This window comes from Micromys minutus (genome assembly GCF_963924665.1).
Source record: "Micromys minutus genome assembly, chromosome: 14".
Lineage (NCBI taxonomy): Eukaryota > Metazoa > Chordata > Mammalia > Rodentia > Muridae > Micromys > Micromys minutus.
In genome coordinates this window covers 50,130,410-50,154,377 of record NC_137983.1, presented here as the reverse complement: position 1 = coordinate 50,154,377, position 23,968 = coordinate 50,130,410, and the positions used below count along the sequence as shown (strand labels likewise).

General features: G+C 41.7%; 1 protein-coding gene across 1 annotated transcript in view; it reads right to left on the bottom strand.

The window, feature by feature from the left end:
- CSMD1 (CUB and Sushi multiple domains 1) overlaps positions 1–23,968 on the bottom strand; it is a gene marked incomplete at its 3' end in the record, with an annotated part of 1,481,492 nt that overhangs the window by 7,063 nt on the left and 1,450,461 nt on the right. The window contains exons 56-67 of the mRNA XM_080928326.1: positions 23,622–23,795; positions 22,161–22,343; positions 18,611–18,787; positions 17,907–18,086; positions 15,051–15,224; positions 14,277–14,450; positions 12,590–12,663; positions 9,553–9,664; positions 7,057–7,236; positions 5,808–5,852; positions 2,835–2,996; positions 41–153 (exon numbers count right to left, since the gene is read on the bottom strand). Coding sequence (XP_080784452.1) covers positions 41–153; positions 2,835–2,996; positions 5,808–5,852; positions 7,057–7,236; positions 9,553–9,664; positions 12,590–12,663; positions 14,277–14,450; positions 15,051–15,224; positions 17,907–18,086; positions 18,611–18,787; positions 22,161–22,343; positions 23,622–23,795 — 1,748 coding nt within the window. The remainder of the gene's footprint in view (positions 1–40; positions 154–2,834; positions 2,997–5,807; positions 5,853–7,056; positions 7,237–9,552; positions 9,665–12,589; positions 12,664–14,276; positions 14,451–15,050; positions 15,225–17,906; positions 18,087–18,610; positions 18,788–22,160; positions 22,344–23,621; positions 23,796–23,968) is intronic.

The following is a 23,968-nucleotide window of genomic DNA, read 5'->3' as shown; positions in this document are numbered from 1 at the left end:
AGTTCAAGGACCATGTGAAAATCTTCATGAGGGTACTTACGTAGCCATCGAGTCCCCAGTTGTCATTTTCAAACTTGCTTACAAAAATATCTGCTGGGCCTTTGATATGAAAAGTTTTCAGAAGCAGGTGGGCCTCTTCCTTTTTGTAGACCCCTGAAAAATGTTATAGTTGTCAGTCATACTCTGAGGAAGTCAGAGTCAATGACTTGGCCACTGACCAATTAGGAGCAGGCATAGTAGGGCATCAGGACATAGGCAACAGAACATTTAAACATAAGTTTTGTTTTGAAGATTGAGCCTTAGTATCTTTTCCACTGTGGGGTTGGAGGGATCATTTGTCACTAAAGTCCTTGAAAGTATCTTCAAACAGATATAACCCATTCCACAAAATTCAACACCACTATCCAATAAAAAAAAGATTAATGCAAAGAGCCATCATTTTCATCCATATTGCATTTGCTTCTGAAGACAGGGGTATATAGAGAAATCAGACTCAAACCCCAATTCAAGACTCAGCTCTGTCTAGAAATGGCTTGTCCTGTTCACAGGAAAGCATCGTAGCGAGAGGGACTTTGAGGGTCGCGCACAGAGACAGGCAGAAGGTACGGAGTATCTGTACCTGTGAGCTATACCTGCACAGAGAAAGCTGTGGTGATGCTCAGAGAGATACCCTTGCACTCTCCATTAGGGCTCCATCAAAGGAGGAATAAACAAGTCACAGACACTAGCCAAATAGTGCTAAACTTGTCACTTCCCACAGGCAGAGAGGATTCGGGTCTAGGAGCCACAATGCATAAAGTGATATAGTAAAGGGATGAATTCACTATCAGTTCACCAAGGAATTGAATCTTAGCAGCTTATGAATGAGTTTCACCCAAGCAGGAGGGACCCTCTGCCAGTGGATAAGAGACTCCCTTAGACTAGCTCTGGGTATGCCTTTCTTACTATATGCAATGCTGTGACTTTTTTTTTCACGCATTTAACCTCAAAAATGTTGAACTTGGACCCCAGTTCTACAAGCTGTAGATAGAGATAATAATTCTATCTTCATGACATTTTTCATGGTTAAAAAGAGCAACAAGAATGCAAAATATCATATATCCAGCAAGTTCTCCATAGACGTTACTCCCTTCCTGCCTCTTGCAATATTCTTTAGATACCCCACGGTGGGAAGTCTGGATGTTCCTGGATTTAAACACGTCCCAGGTCCAGACTATTGAATTCCCAACACTAATCTGTGGATATAAAGGGTTTATATGCCATTGGGTCATATTCTCCCTTCAACTTCTCCCCCCTCATCTCTCTCTCTCTCTCTTTCTCTCTCTCTCTCTCTCTCTCTCTCTCTCTCTCTCTCTCTCTCTCTCTCTCTCTCTCTCTCTCTCTCTCTCTCAAAGTTAACATTGGATATTTTCCTCCATTATTCTTCAACTTGATGCTGAGACAGAGTCCCTCATTGAACCTGGAACCCAACAATTTGTCTAGTCTGAATGCCAGAAGGCCAAGGGATCCTTCTACCTGTGACTTCTAGTGCTGGGGATAAGGTCTATGCTACCACACAGATTTTTTTTTTGTTTGTTTGTTTTTGTTTTTCATGATCAATGGGGAATTGAAATCAGGTCCTTATGATAGGCAGTAAAAGCTTTACCCACTGAGCTAGTTCCCCAGATTTATACTTGAGAACTTTATTGAAGAAACAAACATCAAATCTACAATTCTATAAGGAGTAAGACTAAGGAATTTAAATATTTAAAAGTTCTTTATGGGCTAGGTATAGTGGTAGACTCATAGCAAAAGAAGAGGCAGAGGCCTGGTTTACAGAGTCAGGGATAGAGAAAGACCCTGTTTCCAGAAAAAAAAAAAAAAAAAAAAAAAAAAAAAAAAAAAAAAACACCAAACAAACAAAACCTAAACTCCTTAGCTTCTTTTATTAATGATGTATTTTTAGAAACTTAATATATGTAATTATATGTAACTACTCAGAGCATTGAGTAATTCAAAATAAGCTTAAGCTTTAAGGAGCTGACCAGATTGGTCTTTATAAGAAGTGGGTAGAAAAAATTATGCTGGAACATAGGCCTGGCAGCTCATAACCAATATCCACAGAGTAGACTAGGTAAAAAGTTCCCTGCAAGTTTGAAGCTAGCCTGGTCTATGTCATGATTTCTGGGTTATCCATGGCAACATACCAGAGCCTCCCCTACATAAAACCATCAGCAGATGTACATATGATGGTCCTATCCTTATTGGCTATTGAGCAAAGCTGAGGTTAGATGGTTTAGCACAAAGCTTGACTCTGCCTGTTGCTCACTTGTGACAGTCATTTGATTCTTCCTCAGACTAAATATGTGACAGAGTCTTTCTCTACTTATCGTTCTTCCTCTCTCCTTTTGTCTTGAAAGGGATTATGATAAAGTTCCCATGTCACAGCATTCATGTAAAAGTGAACATGATACTGCTACTGCCTTGAGGTGCTTGATGTAGGTCTGACACCCAAACCAGAGCCTGCTGTGTCATTCAAGCTTTATGCCAATCTTTGGGTGATGAAACTCTTAAGAGACATGCCAGTCAAGCAACAAGGCACCCAATCAAATTAATCCAGAGCCATGGAGTGCTAGATATAAATGGGGGATTCTAAATTTAATATATCATACATGTCATTTTGAGGGAAGAAAAAAAAAGAGAGAGAGGGTCCAATTTCTATATAAGCTCCATAATCCCTAGAAAGAAAAACTAACAGACCTAGACCATGATCACTAAGAACTCCAATAACATTCAATGTAGGCAAAGCCCACAGAACCTTAGTAAGAAAATGTGCTTGGAGGTCCCTCTCCTACCTGTCAGCTCCAGCTGCACCTGTGAGGCTGCGGTGAAGGTTGCATTGACCTTGCTGCTGGTTGCATTGAACCAGTCCACAGTGAGAGTCGCAGGCTGTCTCTTTCCTAAATATTCATAATATCCTTTCCACACCGAGTTGATGAAAAATACATCAGAAGGAACTGTTGGTGGAAATAGGAAAAGATCAGTGTCAAGACAGAAACAGACATGAAATTTAGACATTTTTTTTAAATGCGAGAAGGCCCAAGACTGTCCTGTGAGAAAGCACAGCTAAGGACCATGTAAAGCCTGGGGTGACCTTGAGCACTGTGCACTGAGTATTTGCAATACACCAAAAGAACAGGGAGAGCAGGGCTGTGGCAAGTGGGGAGGCTCATGCTGCTTCTTGGGAAGTTATTAAGAAGTATGGGTGTGCTGGGTTTGATGGGCATGCTAGGTACAGGCCAGATAGTTCAGTGAATTGGTTCTTCCAGTGGTGCATTAGTTTTAGCCAGTAAGAGATGCTCTCACCTGACCCCTGACTACTTCTGCTAAATCATTTTCCTACAGATTTACTCTGACAGCCATGGAAAATCTGGGAGAAATGACACTAGCAGTCTGTCAGGAGCCCCACTCGTGACAAATTGACACTTTCCAGTATTTGATGGCCCCTGTCTTGAGAAGAGGCATATGCCCATAGCTTCTACTCTATGCTTATTTCTATGGGGAAAAAAAGTCTAACGTTTATTTGAAAAGCAGCATGACAATCTCGGCCAGCACCTTTATATATGTTGCTTAAATACAGACACAAAAGGGAGAGGGAGTCAGGGAGTTTTTTTAATAAAATTTTCTCTGCTATGTGGACTACCACATAAAGGTAATTGGGACATTTCCTTATGTTTATTACACATATTAAATTTGGTTTTTGTAGTAACAGTCATGAATAAATTCCTGGCCTCCTGATGATATTAATATAAAAGTGAACAGTATTAACACCGTGTAAATTCCCAACCATGTTAGCACCAAGACTCTCAGTGCTCTGTACCTCACATCTCTATTGTTTCATTAGACAACGTCAACTGTAGGAAGCATGGGTCTCCACAATGTTAGAGTTGTTGGGGAGAAATAATTTCTCCATAAACATATAACCTTTACCAGATCTAATGATGTGACAAATTGTGATGACGTCACAGGCACACAAGTGCTTATGTGAAGAATGACGGTGATGTCACAGGCACACAAATGTCTATTGATGGATGATGGCGATGCCACAGGCACACAATGCCTATGTCCAGGCTTCTCCTTTTGTTCTCACTGAACATCTTCCCATCTCACTAGACCAGCCAAGCCTACAGAAACCGGACTAGCAAATTAATTATCATGGAAGAATCCAATCTGGCAGCTGCTGTGTACACCCAACTTACTGATAAAGACAAGAATTGAATAAAGTTAAATTGTAAAAATCTGACGTGTATCAGCACAAGTATTTAAGATACTTATAAATTACAAATATTAAACATTTCTATTTATAAATGGCCTTAACCAAACCCCTCATTTTAACCAACCACAAAGTACCTTACTTTATATTATTCAAATTGTCTCTAAAGTAACCATTCACTTCTTAGAATCTGCATGCTTTGCCAAAGACATTGTTGTATATGGTCCAGCTATGAACCCAAGCCACCACTGTGGGTGCCATCCTTTGACGCAACAGCCTGATTGTGTAGAATTAAAACAACTGAGGGTCTGGATTAAAGTTCAGTTTCTGAGTTGAGCTGTGATCATTAATCTTGAAAGAGATGCCTTTATCTGGGCTCCTTCTCATCTCATTCTCTTACTGCTGGTCGTGTGCAAGAATAAGTCAAAGATCAGGTTGCTAAGCTGTAGTATATTAAACCCTGGCAAAACCCTGGTTTAATTAGCACTTCCCTTTAGAGAGAAGGATAAAGGGCCCATTGATGTTCATGATTGTTCCCATAAAGGTGTTTGTAGCTATTTCAACACCTATAACCAGAAATTGGCAAATAGAAATCAGAGTGAAAGTCTACAATGACAAAATCATAGTATGCTTAGTTTCCCAGAGGTAAATGTTGTCTTGCACAGTGTTGGCTTTGTCATTGATTTATAAGTTATACTTTAGATAAACTCAAAAGATCAAAGCATATTTCTATTTCTCCTGTGTAGAGCGGGAGGAGTCCCCTACTCCCACTGGTAGTTACTTTCCTCATCTGAGGATTAGAGGGGTAAGTAGCATTTTTGAACTACCTGTCTTTCACACAGCCTTCCAGGTAGATTGTGAAATAGAGTTTTTATATCCAATAAACTAGGCCTGAATGAGGTAAATACTATATTTACAAAGTTTTACTATTTCTGGTTAAAGCAAATCAAACATGACTTAAAACAAAACTTGGGAATACATTTTGTTCATTCAAAGCACATTTTCATTTCTAACACAGATCCGGTATGCAGATGGTTTCCACTGAGATAGGTTCCCTTGGGAACAGCATGGCATCAAGTGGATTCTACACAAGACTCATTTATTAAGGGGCCATATAGGATGGCAGGCTATGACTTTCATTCTGGAAGACAGAGAGAAGATACCTGAGTTATGAAGATACTGAAAAAAATAGGGCTCCACATTTGAACTGCTCAAATAACAACCTTTAAGCTGTCAAATGCCTTATGTGTGCTAACTCCCTCGAGGAGGGGGATGGCAACCCTATTTATAAGGCTCTCCATCATACCACATGTGGGATCAAAATGCCCAATGTGTCTTCTAATGAAGCCCTGGGATCACACCAAAGGCCTTTGCCTATGTGGTGATGATATTTTACTGATAAGTTATTAGAGTGATGGGCAGAGGTGTGTGCACGTGTGGTGTTTTATGGTGGACCAACGGATTCAGAAATGTTAAATTCTAAAGATCATCTTACTGTGCAGAACTGAGAACAAATCAGTTTGATTGAAAGCTAGAACTCTTCTGGTATACAAACCTGGAGTTTTAGTAACTGTTTCATTAACTTCTCTCACTCCTTTACCTACAAGTAAAAAGACAAATTATCATTTGCAAAAACATTTATTTTTTTTTGGAATCAGGTTGAAAAAAAATGTCAAACTGAAGTGACTCTTCTTTCTCAGGATTCTTAAAAATGTACAAAATGTTAAGTAATGTAAACATAAACACTTCAGACCCGGGTGTACCCAGCACAATTATCCTTGTGTTTGTGGAAATGCTGACCTCAGTGGTTAGCCCCGTGTTCGTGCCTCTAGCATGAGGTTCCCACTAAAGGTGCTACAACAGAGAGCCTTGCAAATGAGGGTGGCCAAGGGTGACTTCCTGAGAACTCCGACCAGCAGGAAATATCCCAAACTGGAAAAATGTAACAATCCCTCAGCACCCTATCCCGCCGAATCTACAGATTTATAAGTTAATATTGAAGAATGTCAACACTTGTTCCCCAATACATTGTTGGATCTGGTCCAAGTTAGATTTCTAAGCCCTCAGTTTCTATACCATTATATTAAACAGCAAGCTGTTTTCTAAATGTTTCTTCTCCTCTAATAAGGATAAGGAATGAGACTCTGAGAACTGCGAAACAATGTGCTCCAGGAAATTAGAGTTGAAGTTGGGGTACCTTGGTCCTTTGCAATGTCTGTACCCATCGCCCAGGGATTGCCATATATGGTATGCTGGGTCAGATGCTGGTGGCTTTTGTCATCAGCTCTGACCCAGACTCAGCCCTCTTCCTACTAAACATATGCATTTGTAAAAAAGCACCATTTTCATGCTAATTGTATCTGCAATTTTCAATAGTAGAACCAATATCAATAATAGAAAAATGGGAGGCTTCAGCACCCAACTGCTTGTGGTCCTAGAAATAACAGAGGACATTTAAAATATGCCCAGGCTGCTGATGACATTTACAGACTCGCCTTGTTTTAAAGCACAGTGATTTCTGATATCATAGTGTATTTTGTTCTCTTAACTCAATGTTTTTCTTCATCCAAACACCTTTCCTCTTCAGCTTACAATTCAGTTAGTAACAAAGTCTACGTATCTGTCCAATCCTGGTCCTTGAGTTAGACACTCATGGTGCACACATCCAAGCACCCAGAGCCCAGACACTATTGCTCCATCACTGTGTCTCTTGAGAGTCTCCTGACCTGCACACTATCCTGGCCACAGGGACAGCCCTTCCTTGCTCTTTAGAAGTGTACTCTATACCTCGACCAGGGACTTACTTTTACAAACAGGTGTCTTTCCTGTCCATTTCATATCTGCTTTGCATGTCCTGTGTTCAGATCCTCCAGCAAGGAAAAATCCTGGATGGCAGGTATAGACTAAAGTGTAGCCAAAAGCTGGAAGATCTATGGCTCTCACATCTGCATGTGCTGGCGTCTCTGGCTGTCGGCAGGCATGGGCTGAAAAGGCATTTAGTCCATTAAAAAAACAGTGGGGTTCTTTGTTATAAAACTACTGCATTACATATCTCCATAGGAACTAACAGAGAAAATATCTGCAAGAGGTTATAAAGTTAGGGATTACATATGTGAGAAAAATGTACCAATATACACATATATGTATATATATATACATACACATATATGACATCTATACATATATCTGTATATATGCATATACATATATGTGTATAATTATGTGCATCAATTTAGAGGACTGATCTAGGCTTTGATTAAAAACAATAGTAAGGCATATTACAAGAGAAATAAAATATTATTTCTTAGTGTGGCTCTGGAGAGATGGCTAGGTGTTTCTGAGAACTTGCCACTTTTCTAGAGGACTAGAGTTGCTCCCAGCACTCAAGTCAGATGGCTCACAACCTCCTAGCAATCCAGCTCCAGAGATGTGGCACCTTCTTCTAGCCTCTTTGCATGCCCTACACATGCAGCACATACTCATATAGACATGCACAAAGAAATGAAGGTAAACATTTAAAAATCCTTAGTAACTAGTAACACAAAATGAGCTAATATATGTAGACCAGTGCATGTTCAGATGTACGCTTGTCTAGTGATATGAAATATATTTTTGGGGTAACTAAATGAATATCAAAAATTGACATGTTTTAGAAGCTTATTTATGAAATTAAAAGTTCTTATTTCTTTTAAAATATAATTAGGTAACAAATGAATTTGAAATTCTTATATCCTACTACAGAAAAAAAAAAACATCTTTTAAGTAACCCATATGGTACCCTTCCAGTCTCCATCAGCACCCAGATGGAGGGTAGGGTTGGCCCACTACCATCAGGACCCACAACCTGCCCACAAAGAGCTGATCACCCAGGAGCGCTCTCACTTCTAAGCCCATAAGTGAGACCCCAATTTCTTTCCACTAACTGTCCAAAGAGAGAATCCCCAGGAACTCACAGGGCACAGGAATCTCTGTGCTGCCTGGAATCAGACCCTTCTGGTCTGCATCTGCACCCAGACCTAAGGCCATCACACTGCTATCGGGAGACCTACAACCTGCCAACAGAGAGCTGAGCACAAGAAGGGCTCTCAGTCCTAAGCCCACCATCCCACAGGAGGGACAAATTCTAGTCAGAGACAAGACTAACTAACATCACAGATAAAAAGATGTCAAGAGGCAAGTAAGAACCTAAGCACCATTAACCAAAACAAAGAGCAACATTGGAACCCAATTCTCCCACCACAGCAAGTGGTGGATATCCCAGCACACCAGAAAAGCAAGATTTAGACTTAAAATCATTTCTCATGATGATGATAGAAGGCCTCAAGAGGGACATGAATAATTAAAGAAATATGGGAGAACATAGGTAAACAAGTAGAAGATCTTAAAGACTTGGAAAATGGTCACTAAAGAAGCCATCAACTTTACAGTTGTAAATTTAGTTGTTTTAAGCATTGTCAATAGTTCATATTTTAGCAAATTTCCAACCTTTATTCCTGTACTATAGCAAGATTCATGATACACATATGCACAGCTCAGTGTGTGGGTAGATGACTGCGCACACAAATGTATATGGCTTCTCCACATGACTGAGTAGTGACGTACCTGTGTCAGCTTTGAAACAAGTGCACACATGATTATTCTGACCAAAAACCACAATCAACTCCACCTTCCTTTCCACTACAGAAACTTTTCACAGAATTCAGCTAATACTTTTATGCCAGAGCGAGGCACGGGAATCTCCTAATGTTAAGTGGTGGGTGCCACGAACCATTAGTTCAGATTCCTCACAGCACTTCCTCATGATTGAGTCACAAAGTAAAATCCACTCCATCCATCACTGTTCAACATCTATGGCCACACTACCATGCCGAGGTCAAACACTGTCTCCTGCTCATTCCTTGATTGAGTAAATGGAGTGTAAACACATGGGAAGATGGCCACGTGCTTGGGGACCTTCCACTAAACAGTGCAGAGTTTGATGTTACTCCTTGTCTTGGGTTTCTGGGACTTGCCTCACATCCCCTGGGACCCAGTTTCCTGTCATCTGGTGCCAATCCGGCCTCATACCAAGCAGTTTTAGATACATCAGCTCTTGGGGTTGAATATCATCACCACTACCAAGCCCTCGGCCTGGCTGATTTCACTCACCTAGGAACCTTAGGATCATTTTAAGAGATGCACAAATTTGGAATTAGTGAATGAAAAACTAAACAACCCCACTTCTCTTCACAGCTTCCCCAGAAGGTGAGCTCTTTGCAGATACTTGGAAATGAGTCTGTGGAGAAAGAACCAAGACTCACGGATGCACTCCGTCTGGATCCCACTCCAGGTGAGGTTTGCGAGGCAGGTCCGCGTTGTGGAGCCTTGGATGTGGTAACCTTTTCTACATCTGAAGAACACAGTGCTTCCAACCTGAAGAGAAAAGGAACAGGGCTGCTGAGAAAGAACGGTACCCCAGGACCAAAGGAGGTGTGACAGTGATCTTTGTTAGTGAGCCTCTGGGAAGATCAGTGATCAATAGACCACTTCCAGATGCATGGCAGAGCATCACACTCAAAAAAAGACCATATGCTATGTTCTAGGGGACAAAGAAGAGGGAACAGGAGCAGGATCTAACAATCAATATGGTTGGTTTTTGGTGGGTGATGATAGAGAGAATATGTTTTAGGATGGTGACAAATGCCTGGGATTCAGGAGGCTGAGACAAGAGGGTTTCAGGTCATATTGAGTTTCAGGTCAGCTTGGGCTATAGGTCACCACTCTGTCTCAAACAGCAAATGTAAACACATGTGACTTTCTTTCCATAATTTCAGAGGAATTTTCATACTTTCATTTATGCCTATTAGTTTTTTTCCCCCCTCCCTGTGTTCGTTTTATTTGAAACCACAGACACCACCACAGGGGCCTGCTTTTGTTCAGACTCCGGAGGCTGGCTCCCTGCTGTATGCTCATGGAATCCATCAAAACTCAATGTGTCAAGATCTGTCAGGAGCCTGAGCTTCTTTCTGCCTCCCCATTCATCCGGAGACTTTGCTTGTGCCCTAGCTGTCTGTCTCTGCCTTACTCTTCCTGCACACAGGAGCCTTATGGTCCTGGGGCCTCGTCCTGAGCCAAAGTCACTGGCCACTCAGTGCTATAGCTCCCTCCTTATCCTTTCTCCTGTTCCTACCCTAAGCAGGGGAGATTTGTAGAAAGTCAGATTTCTCTGATCAATGATCAAAGGTCATGCTCTGCATCTACCTAAGATGTACAATCCCCACACTTGGAACATAAACATAGGCATGGCAGAGGAACAGCTGCCAAGAGAAAACTATTTGCTGAGAAGCAGCTCTGCCGGGGCCGGCTGCATACACAGCCTTCCTTCTGCGCCAAGCAAGAGTGCAAGGCTTTGAATACCCATCTTCCCGAAGCTCTGAGATTTTAAACTGTCCTTTGTCTTCTGATGAATATTAGCAGGCATCATTCCTTATAGCTGTCCTCATTGAAGTATTTTGGGGGAAAAACAAAAACTATAATTATAACCATGGAGACCCAGCTCGAATGTTGAATGAGAGATATAAGGGGGAGGGGCGTTGGCTCTGAGAGAAGTATCTGGACTTCTTTTCAGGAACTGGTACCAACTGGAGAGAAATAACACCTCGTTCCCTTTCTGGGAGGAAGGGGTTCTACCAGATATGACCTCTCAGACTTCCTGGTGCAGCACTGATGGAATCCACCAGTAGAGAGAGAGAGAGAGACAAGCCTGCTGTTTCCTGACAGAAGAAATCACAGCAGCCTGTTCAGAACAGCAGCTTCAGCCTGAGTTGTCAGTCCACAGGACCTGCCTCCCTGCCTGACCTGGATTGCCACTGTATGAGACAGGGCTCACTAGACAGGGCCTCTTCCCCACGCAGGCAATTCACACTGTGCAAATGGAACATCCCAGAATTTAAAGGGGTCCTTCCTGGAGGTGGCATTTCAGCACAGCCCCAGAAAAACAAACATCTCCTTCTAGTGAATTAAAGAGCCCCCAGGGGAGGCAGCTTCTCCCAGGTGTACTCTTAGCCATGTCTGTATCTTTTAAGAGTGAGGCATGCAGTTGGGAGCTGTCCATCATTACTTGTTCTAAGGTTATTTCTTCATCTTTATCGGCTTCTTGTGTGGATCCAAGAAATGTGGTTTACTTCTACCTTCTCTGTGACTGCTGGTTATGCCCAGGTAGGCTAAGAAATGCCGAAATCTGTGGTGACCAATAGCAATTAAGCTTTCATTTCCAAGGTGAGCCACTGAGAATAATATCCATTTATATCGCAAAGTATTAGTAATCTGGAACTGAACATTCACCATCAGAAGGCATTTATCTAAAGCCCAAGGCCATACATGGGTCATAATACAAAATGTGCCAAAATCAGCCAACCATCCCATCTACTTTAATAATGACTCTGTGGGACACCATAGAGAAAGAACAAAAATGGGGACGAAAGCTGGATACAGCTGGCAAAAAATGGACACCCTGGAGTGCTCCTGAGAGAGAGAGAGAGAGAGAGAGAGAGAGAGAGAGAGGACAAAGAGACACAGACACAGAGACAGAGACACAGAGACAGAGACACAGAGACAGAGAGACAGAGAGAGGGACAGAGAGATAGACAGAGACGGAGACAGAGACAGAGACACAGAGAGAGGATGAGGTGGTCAAGAGAAACAGCTTGCATTCTTAATTGGTGATTGTCATTAGCTTGAAAAGAGCAAACTCATCTGACATGGGGTGTCAGAGTGGTGTCACACAGGCCAGACGTCACTTGAGGCAAGCACACGGAGGATGGCTGATGCGTGCCGTAGCCAATTCATCATCTTCATTTGAACTGTTTCCCCGTTAACCATGGCAATGACGCACATCATAGATAAGGCGGAAGGACAGTACAAAGGAAAGGCTTGTGTGTACAATTCAATCTACTTCATAAAATCATATCGAGACTGTGAAGCTTCGTGTGGGGAATAGGACACAGCTCTGCTGGCTTTTTCTTTCTGAAATGTGTATCATTTTCTAGCTCTATCTAGTCCTCAAATGGAGGTTTTATTGATTGATTGATTGATTTGATTTTTATGTGTCACCTGAATTGATAATTTCCTTTTTGTCACTAAACCAAAGGTACCTAGTAATGTGTGCCTCCCAGTGAAAACATAGCCATTGTCACAATGCTAACAGAGATGCTCACAGACTTTTGTGCAGAAGTCCTGATGAATGGCTTTTCTGTGCACGAACTGTGATTTGAACAATCTAAGGGATAAAGCAGTGTACCCACATGATTGTTATCAGATAGGTAACAAGAATCTATGACAGAAAAGGAAGTGAAGTACCTCATATCCTTTAGAGCTATTCTGTATTCCAAAGTGGGGAGTGCCGGGGTCTGGGCAGGCAGTGTGTGCTGGATCTGTAAGTGACAATTAAAAAATTAATTGAAACACCTTGACTGAAAGATCTTGCAAATGTAGAAAATGTCTTCAAAATGCATATATTTTATATGAATTGTTAAAGTAAGTGGCTGCCTTTATTTCCTTGGGTGTCTTTGATTTTTAAGTTTTGTAAGTACATTTGCATATTTGCATCTAATCTGCATACTTGCACTTATTTGAGAATTGGCCTTTCTTCCCTACTCCCTGGTGTAAGTCCCTCTGAGGGCAGACACTTGGTCCTGATTATTCAAGCCTTGCTAATCATTCACTATTCTGATCTTTGGGGTTGTACAGCTTTACCTCATTCCCATCCTAACAGGTCATTCATATTAGTCCTTGCTGTTTTCTTCCTTTTTTGATAAATTTTTTCTTAAGTTTTAAAAATGAGAAACATATCTTTCTAGTAGAAGCTTCTGAAAATCCATCCGTAGTATTTTCTAAATGCATGAGATGTAAACAGAGAAGTGGTTACATTGTTGCTGACCCTAGTTGCTTATTCAGAATAATACAGATACTGTTTTAGATTCATTTCCCCTAGGTCTCGGGAGAAGTCTGGGAAAGGAGAACATACAAAGCTCTCTGCCCTGCAGTGCTTAAAGCCAAATGGCACAAAATATTCCCAGACTCAGAATAAAAAGTTTCATGGAAACTGTTTCTAATGAGATCTTTAGTTTTAGGTATAAACAATTTGATTTCCTAGAAAATTTCCAGGGCTTGAGCTATTAACTACTTGACTGCAAATTTGCACCATCTTAGTAAAAGTTGGTGGACAGTATTCACTCCCAGTAAGAACGGCCACCTTGCTAACGGAGATGGTTGCTAGGATATGACAGTAATTGCATCATTCAGAACATTCTTTCCCACGTGGCGGAGCTGTAAGCTAAGCTGGTTTGAGATAGTTTGAGATGCTCAGGTGGGCAAGAGCCATGAGCACATCAGTGTGTTTCTGTCACAGTTTACACGGCTTGAAGGAGACTGACCTTCATTTAGCTACACAGACTATGGTCACATTGACCAGGTCCTTGCATAGGGCTGTAGGGTAAAGGTCTGTGGCCACTTCCCAGTTTGAAAACCTGCCAAAACCCACCAATCCCAGAGCCTGAAATTCTACTTATCTCTGAGCCCCCAAACACACCTATACCTCAGCTCCCAAACCCACCTCCTTGAGCTCAAGATCCCTGAGCTTGGATTGAAATCTCATCAGTTTCTATCCGGGAAGTTTCTACACTGAAACCCCCCCCCCCCCAGAAAAAAAATCGCACCTTACTGACTCCTGCTCAGTTCAAAGTCACACCTTCTTAGGGCAGAGGCAGCCATTCTCTTGTGTCTTTCTTAATGAATCTTTCAGGTGAGGTTTCTTATGTGCTAGTCCTTAGTTTCTGAGGGTCAGCATGCTTTCCCTTCAGAGTTCTAGCACGACCATAGGGGAGACCTTCCCTCTCAGAGCTGTAACACTTCCTTTGGGGAAGGAAGCCTTTTGCCGCAGAGTGTAACAGTTCCAAGGACACCATCTCTGACTGTCACAAATGAGCCTCTGTAACATCTCCTCATCCCTCACCCTCCCCCGCACCCTCAGCTGTGCCAGCATTACCTATACAAGTGGGCTGGATTCCACTCCACAGCCCGTCTGCCTGGCAGGTTCTCCTGGAGGAACCCACTAACACAAATGGGGGTTTGCACTGGATGAAGACCTCAGACTTAAAGGTGAAGCTTTTCCCACTGAGTCGGCCCTCTGCGGGAGTGCCAGGATCGCCACAGAACACAGCTGGGGAAATAAACAGGCCTTATTAGAACTCAGCATGTCTGAACCAGGCTAGCCTGTTAAACCTCTTTAGATCCTATGGATTCTTCAGAATATACACACTCCTAAGGAGAAGACACCTTGATAGCTAACACTATGTTGACGGTTAGCTTTATGTTTAAAGTTAAAAAAAAAATCTCTGTGCTTAAGAGAATTATAAAGCAAAATTATACCTCCAACTATTAAGGGCTTTCTTTTTTTTTTTTTTTTTTTTTTTTTTTTTTTTTTTTTTACTGCCCTGTTCTGCTTCTGTAAACAAACTTTGCACCATCTGACCTTCTGCTTGCAAAAACAAATTGTAACTTTGTAGTCTTTGCTTTTATAAAACCCGTGACTGAGGTAGGTGGGGGCTAGGGTATGTAGCCGGCTCCAGGATTTTAACACACATCTTGTTTGTTAAATTTATTAATGGCCAGACTGGCGAATCTCTGCAGCACCTGCCTGTGGCCACACATGCTCAGGTCTCAGGGTGCACACAATTGGACCATAGTCGAACACCTCTAGGCTGCGGAGTGCCTCCTGGAGGGTCCAGGATCACTGGACAGGTTCCACCACAAGACTTACGCAAACACTGAGGGACTTCTCCTTTCCATGTCCCCCGCCCTTCACAGGACAGGATGGCTGAGTGGGAGAGCTGGTAGCCGTCCACACAGCTGTAGCTTATGCTGGCACCCCATCGGAAGTCTGACCCCTCCACCTTTCCATTTGGCACTGCTGGAGGCTGGTTGCATAGGACAGCTGTTGGCAAAAACATACAGGTCAAACCAGTAGGCACGGCAGCAGGGTTGTGTATGTCCCGCCCCCACCACATCCATTACTGTGGCTGTTCTAAGAGCTTTGACCACAGATTGTGCCTTAGCACTCCTCCTGGATCTTCCCATAGATCCTACCACCACGGGCCCTGCCGTATCTCCGCCACCACATCTACCACATTGTCATGGCTTCCTCCTGACCATTAATGCCTTTTTAAACAGAAATCAGTATGGTCAACAATAATATTATTTCTTTCTCATCTCAGATCAAATACATAAAGGCAACAATGAAATTAAAACACAAAGCAAGGTGGGATGGGCAGGATCAAATCCTCTGTGCTGCTCACACACCTTTCCTTTGTCATTTTATTCCTGCTATTAAGAACAAGTCTGAGGGGCACTTGGTCACACGACATTAATAAAGCCTTCCAATTTATGTTTCAGATAGTAAGACTTTCTCCTGACACCCGTATTTTAATGTATTTAATGATAGCATATAATTTACCCAAAGTTGTTCATGCATTTATAAATAGTAATTTCCTAAAGACGTTTAAAATTACATTCACTTTGTGTGTATGTGAGCGCAGGTGTCTGAGGAGACCAAAGGTGTTGGATTGTCTGGAGCTGGAGTCACAGAAGGTTCTATGCCTCTACAGTGGGTGATAGAAACCAACCTTGGCTTCTCTACAAGGGCAAGGTACTCTCACCAGACATGATGAATACCTTTGAAAAAGCTAATTCATAAATAGTTAAACGCACTTCTGTGGAATGACTCTTGTTAGAATTTTACTAGAGTTCCAGAGCTCAGGATTCATTTCATTTTTTGGCACAAAGCAGGAGCACTGGGTCATTTGGTGGTGATGGCTTATAACTCCTGCCCTGCCCCCCCCCCCCTGTGCCAGAGATTACAATGAAATGGGAATGTTCCCCAACCAACATGTGAAAATCCACTCTGAGGATTACAGCCTCCTGGTGTGGGAATCAAAGGCACCTTACATGGCAGAAGGCAGAAATGGCAGACACACGTGCTCACACTTGTCAGCTCCTGGAGGATGCTTATGTGGGACACACAGCAGTTAACACATGCGCTTAGCAGCTGGAAGTGGGCCCTGGTTCCGACACTCAGCCTTCTGCCCATTTAGTCATTTGCTCAGTAAATGCTTCTTGAAAACCTGTGTTTTCAAATGTTTGTGTACTGGGACCATCCCAGGAAAGGTCTAGGTGGAAGAAGGATGAACACCCTGATTCCACATAGAACAGTGCTTGAGTAGTGAAGAGGTGGGAAGTGGGGGTATCAAGAAGGGTCCTGGTAGGTGGTACATAAAGGGACATATTGAGGAGAAGCAGCCAGAGTGTGGTATCAGCAACTTCCACTGTTGATCCTTGACCTGAACCTGTCCAATCCAGCTAGAGTGTCATTACACATTCATTGGTGCCTGTTACAGAGCAAACTCGATGCTAAGTTACTGGGGAAATAAAAGAGGATATGAAACACTTAGACAGGTCAAGAAGAACAAAGATGACCCAATAGCATGTCCCGTGTGGGAGGGGAGTGGGATAAAGAATTATGGGCACCAAGGACTCAGGAAGCCTCACAGCAAGTTCAGAAGTCCTTCAGAGACCCAGATGGCATTGCCTTCCTAGAGTCTTTCTCGGTGCCCCAGCTCCCACTGTTATGCATTTGTTCCTATCAGATGAGGATCAGACCACATGTCTATGGATGACCACCACAGCTTCCTAGCATTGTCCTTTGTTTCTCCTCTTGTCTCATTCTGTGTCAATAAACAGGAGAACTTAGTGCCTGGGATGCTCCATCTTCTGATTATGGGAAGTGCTGAGCATGAAGATCCCTGGTGTTCACAGGACTCTCTCAGCTTAGCTTCCCTGTGACTATACCAACCAATCCTACCCCATCTAGGTAGACCTGGCCTTCCTGAGCTTTCTCAGTGTATGTCCATCTTCCTTCTTTACTTCGGTCCCTCAGAACTTTCCAATGCTGATTTTCCATCTATATTCTGTCCTGAACAAATGACCAGCTGGTGTGCCTTGTGTCTCTACATGTCTGAAACTAAACTCACTGCCATGTCAATCACATATGTACCAAGACCACCATCAGCTTCTTTATCGCGAGTGCCTAAAGTTGTTACATCCAAACACTCCCTCTACAGCAGAGATTCCTGTGGGCAGAGATCTCAAATGGAGGTCGGACAACCCTTTCAACATGGGTTTCTTAAGAGGATAGGAAAACACAGATATTTTTACATTATGATTCATAATGGTAGAAAAATTACACTTCCAAAGTAGCAAGGAAAGTAATCTCATGGTTTCGGGTCACCACAACAGGAGTGACTGGATCAAAAGGTTGCAGCATTAGGGTTGAGAACCACTGCTCCAAAGATACAGTGAGTCACCTAGGCCTCACTCTCTTCACTCTGGGATACTAATCTTAGCCATTCACTGTAGCTGCCCATGACTCAGTTCTTCCATCTACAAAACTTTTAACAATGAATCAGAAAAATTAAGTGAGTGGATATTAACAAATGGGTTGAGAAAAATTCCTGGGGGTCCTGGTTTCTGAAACAGCTTTGCCAGAACAAAGTGAATAAGGTCCAAATCCCGTAAAGACTTCTCAACCTGTCCACAATGCCTAACAAAGGGTGGTACACACCTTTGCAGAGGGGCCGGCTCTGATTCCATGTGCCATCTTTGGTGCAGCGGATGGTGGGTGATGTTGGGGGCTCCATCAGGTAGCCAGGGTTGCACTGATAGCTCACGGTCTTGTTGAAAGTGAAGTCTGTCCCAAACTGGATGCCATTGGGCAGTGTGCCAGGATCCCCACAACTGATGACTGAGGGGTGGATAGCAAGAAAGAACCAGAGAGATGCAAATTAATCACGACAGGAACCAAACTGAGCTCTCTTCTGGGATATTGCAGGGAACTGAGAGGTGACCAGCCACAGGGCACAGACTCCACTGAGCCTCAAGTGGCTGTGTTTGGAATTGTTAATTGCTGCTCTACTGATAGGTGGCAGCCGGCTTTAACCCTTGCCATGCCTGATCAGGATACACCCAAAGCTACGTACAAGAACAAACTTATTTCTTTTTAAACTGGGTGGTCTAGAGCCAGAGAATCTGTCCCTTTCTCTGTGCTTCTTTCTTCATTACATAGCCTAACTGTCCATATTTTTGTTGTGAAAGCTAGGGACACAGAATCTTAAAGCATCTAAGAAAACAGGGCATCACATCAAACTTATGTTATATTTAATCCTGGGTGATGTTGAAAGAGTCAATAGATTTGGAAATTCCACTGTCTCCTTCCAATGGTGGACATCCAACCCTTCCACCCCTGCCTCCAACTGAGCAGGTACTGACTTGTACAGTCAGGGGCTGTTCCTGTCCATGTCCCATTGGCCGTACAGTGCCGAGTCATGAGCCCTGAGGTCTTGTAGCCTTCCCAGCAGGCATAGATGACGGAGCTGGAGAAGAGGATTCCATCACTGCTGAGGATCATTCCATTGGTAGGGGTGCCAGGGTTTCCACAGGACACGGCTGTCAGGAAGCAAAGACAGTAGCCCACAAGGGAGTAAGCCAGGACTGAAGCTTAAAACAGGAGAGGCCAATGATGGTGGGTTCCTTACAGGAATGTGGGACTATTTGTTTGGGATCAATTCAGTCTTGGTATTACCTGACCCACAGATTTATTGGTGAGTTGTCACAAAACTTAAAACTATACTTTCACATTCTTTCTCATCAAAATATGATATAAAATATTGGGAATCCACAGCTCTGCTATTCTAAGCTTGGACATACTTTTCAGAAAGGTAGAATTATTATAAACTTTAAAACATATTATATGGTATTAGAGCTCAAGCACATCTTCCTTCATGGCATTCTTTATTTGTGGGAAATCTGGAAAAGTAAGGCCGTATGTTATGTCCCCAGGAAAGTTCACATGGGATGCAGAGAATATCTCAGAAATGTAAATGGTTATACCTATTGGAATGTAGTCTCCCTCGTGTTATGAATTCAACCCACAGATGAATAATTGATTGACACATGCTTTCATTTGGCATTGTTCTCACACATTTTTAATGTCCCCAGTAGGCACTGAGACTTCAGTTAATGATCCTCAGTACAACAGGGCAGGACCTTAGCCGTCATGCAGCAGAAGCACCCCCTTCTGCTGGGACAAACCACAGTGATAGCTTCAGTGTTTCATAGTTTCTCATATTTATTTGAGACATTTATCAGAATAATTGTATTTTTACCTGAGCTCTGTTACACTGATGCATCAGAGAGGAAAATAAGTCATGAGACAACTACCGGGAAGTAATAAGGAGACTACAGCTTGAAACTCTAAAAGTGGTCAGCATATTTGAAAATATTCTTGCATATTCATTTGTTCCCCGTTTAAAGCTAGTTCTGAGAACAAAGAAAGATGCATTTCTCATAGAATATGGAAGAAAGCCATCAAGTCTTATTTCATGTAGAATATATACATAAACTCAAGTTGAATTGATTCTTTTATGCAAAACAAATGCAAAACACTCATATCAGGGCTTCTCTGCCTGTGCCCATGTCAGTCATAATTAATTAATAATAACAACAACAACAACAACAACAACAACAATAATAATAATAATAATTCAATATGCATTTGTTTAGCAGCTGGAATGTCGTGGCTATTGTATAGTTGTACTGATAGAAAGTCTCCTTTTCCCCTTCCCGCCTCTCTCTCAAACAATATGATCATATGAATCGAAACAAGAACCTATAAAATCAACAAAGGATGATAGTGCCATTCTAACCTGATCATGTTTGCTAACATAATCTGTGTGTACAGCTGTCCAAGTCACCTATGCAGAACCAAATGAATCAACTAATTGATGAGAGTCACTCAGTTTATCTTGTAAGCAAATATATGTTAGTGAGTTTCTACCATAATGATACTATCTGAGCAATGAGATATTTCCCTTTAAATATTGCATTTTATAAAGTAAGACCTACAATTAGATTTTTTTCTTTTTTATTTAACAGCTTAAAAAAAAGGGGGGGTTCAATGCCTGTCATACCAGCAGGATGCAGACAGGAGGCAGCTTCAGCCTGTGCTTTTGAAGTGACATTGCTAACAGAACAGAAGAGGCTGAGATACTAAAGGAAATAGGTTCTACTTGTAATTACTAGAAAACAAAGATACTTTGTAACTATTTTTACAAAGTAAAGGAGGTAAAACTTAACCATAGTCTAAGTTCACCATGTTTCCAAGTTTTATTCTTTGTTTAAAGTTTAAAATGCATCTTCTGCTTCAGATTTTATCATGTGACTTATTTTGCTAAAATGCAATTTTGTTTTATTTAATTTATAGCAAGACAGACCTTAACTAATTATGCACATTTTCTTGTGTGATATCAGCAGAGCCCACCTAAGATGTTTTATTAGACAGATGGCAATTGCACAATATCTGTTTTTTTTTTTTTTTTTTTTTTTTTTGGTTTTTTTTTTGTTTTGTTTTGTTTTTTGTTTTTTGTTTTTTTTTTTTTTTTTTTTTTTTTTGCTTAGAGAGTTTGTGTAGCCAGTGGATTCAAACTCTACACATAATGTAATCAACTGTAAAGGGGATACGATAAGACACTCCCACTTGTTGAAACATGTAATATGCCTCATGTTCTGGCTATTCATGGTAATGATAAGACACCTTATAGCTCACGTTATTACTATCAATACTACATTTTTGTTTAAGTTGACTTTAGATTCTGTCAAAATTATGAGAACATTATGAAGATTTTCCCAATGCAACTTAAGTCATGTGACATAAGCAACTTCCTGAGGGAGGCCTTGGAAGCATTTCCTAATGGGAGTGTTGTTAAAAGACCAACTACCAGCCAAAGCCAAGTAATAGAAATATGCAGGTATGTAATATTAAAATATCAAAGGTATATAAATCATTTGGTCTTTACGAACATCTTAAAAGCTTTTCTTTCTTTTCTTTCATGACTTGTGAGTTTCTTTTACAATTTATTTCCACTCCCCTTGGGGATGTAAGGTTTTCAGTTGATTAAGAAAAGCCAATTACATCAGGTTAGAAATAATTTTGACTAGGGAACTGGTGCTTAGAGCCTTGGAGATTCAGCCCCCAGTGGTGATAATGTAAGAGTTTTCAAGTATTCCAAAGTATATAGAAAAATATATTTATACAAAAATATACCTGTTTAATCTTTGAGACCCCAAACTTGAGATGGTGGTTTACATGAATATCTGCAAGTTAAAGGGATATCTGCTGGCTGTGGGACTATTTGCCTACATTCTGATACTGTTTGCTGAAGTTTAAGCACATTGTTATCAAAAACACCTCCGTTTATCTTTGCCTAAGGCAGCCTTTACAGACTGGCCTGGTAATATAAAGGAAGGACTCATGGTGTTCATTGTTGACAGCTGGACCATCCCTTCCTCCTACTGATGCCAGATGTATTCATTCCAAAATGCCACTCAGATTAGAACTCTAGATTGCTCTGCAGCTCCCATGCATGATGGCACTGGGAGAGTAGGACCTGTGGGAACTGAAATACTCTCATCCCATAGGGAAGATCTTGTCTGATTGACTTGCTCTCCTCATGGCTTCTCAGCTGCCTTCTTTTGCCTCCAGAATCCATACAACCAGGCATCAGATTAGGCCTGGCATTAGACTAGAAACTCACTTTTGTATGATAAACATTCAAATGATTAGAACTAGTGTGATAGGTCCTTGGAACAGTCTGAGAATCTCTAGGGTTCATTCATCACTTCTGCTGATGCTCTTAAAAGTTTAATGTACAAGTAGTAAAAGCATCTAGAGATCTCTCAGGCTGGTCCCATCCACTTTCAGATGATAAGTGGTATAAAGACTTGGGAGGACAAGGGGTATAGGGATAGTTGCATCACTCACCCTCACACACAGGCTGTACTCCTGACCAGGACCCATTCACCAGGCATGTGCGCTCTGCAGAGCCTCGAAGCTGGTGGCCCATCTCACAGGAGAAGCGCAAAAGACTCTTTGTTTTAAACTCATCCCCAAGACGAGACCCATGTGCTGGGGTCCCTGGATCACCACAAAATCCGGGACTATTTCCTGAAGAGAACAAAACACAGGGATTTCCTGACTTGTTTAAACAGAGTTGTTTTATGCAAAACATCAAAAGGTAGCAAGAGTTTCTTTCTTTTTTTCTTTCTTTTTTGGATGAGAAGAATAAAATTTAATATTAAATGGGAATTTACAGGTTAGAAATTTTTTCCTTACAACCTTATTTAAAAAAAAGAGAGAGAGAGATACATGTACAGAGTTTTACAAGCATTTTGGCATAAACTATATGAATATATTTTTGTCAGTACTTGATTTTTTTTAAAGGTTTGATAGCCTGCATTGAAATCTCACTAGTTACCATAAGGATAAAGTACATGTTAAACAAAACGTAACATGGAAACAGTCAAAGCTTTCTTGGTGTGTATAGATTAAACATAATGATTTTTAAATACCAAAAATTGCCACAATATGCCTTTTACCTGTGCTATACTTTTGCAGCACTGTAGCATCTGGGGAAAAAAGTTTTCTTTGTTATACTTCCTAATAAGGCAGTGTTTCTCTGTCAAAAATAAAAATATGGCTAATGAGGAAATGAGATTCTTTGGACATATGATCACAGCAGCACCCCGGGACAGTGATGTGGGTAGCCAGAGAGAAGTATGATTCAGCTGTACCAGAGACACAGCAACATCAAGGTATCTGATTTTCACAGCTATATCTAGAGTTGCTAAGCACTGCATTTTCCTTAAAGACCACTCACAGAAAAGAAATTAATATCATAAAAGGGATGAAGTTGATTACTGATACTAGAGGGGGAAATGCGGGAAATAGAATGCAAATCTATAGTATATTCAACCAAGGCAAACAAGGTTTCCAGCAGGGCAACCAGAAATCCCTGCAGAAGGAAACAGATTTAAGGATGGGGCAGGTGATGCTGTTGATTGAAAATACAAGAACTGAGAATAACGACAGAGATGCTGAAAAAGATGATACAGATCTCTGTGACATGGCTTAGTAAGAGCAGTGGAGCTGAAATGATTGTGACCTAAGTGATAGGGACCAGTAATCATAGTGAGGATGATGCTGTATGTGATGTGGATCTTTGAGGCACTAATGATGCTGCGGATGGGGGACAGTGGTGGGCTACATAATTGGAACCAGGGAGGATGGGGAAGATGATATTGATCTATGAGATAAGGAATAAAGGCTGAGGTAAAGATGTCAATGCTGATGACCACTGGGGTGGGGCCCAGAGATGATGGTGATCATCGCATCATTTCAAACTTGTGTGTACTTGTCTAATATTCCGAGCACAGGGTTTCTTACCTGAACAATGGGGAAGAGATCCGCTCCAGTGACTGTCTTCTTGGCAAACTCTTGTGCTATTGCCTGTGAGGATCTGGCCCCCTTTGCAGGAGTACTGAACTGTGGCTCCAAATGTAAACAATTCTCCAGTCAAGACAGCATTAGCAGGGACCCCAGGATGCCCACATGATATAGCTGAAGATAAGGTTAGAATGGGTGAGGATATAGGTTTTGCATAGTACGGTTCCTATACAGATCCCCCAAGCATTACCCATTAAGAAACAGGACTTAACTGTGTCTCGTATAGGTAATAAATGGCTGTTTGTAGATGGTACCCACATATTTAGTTACTGAAGAAATGAAAGGTT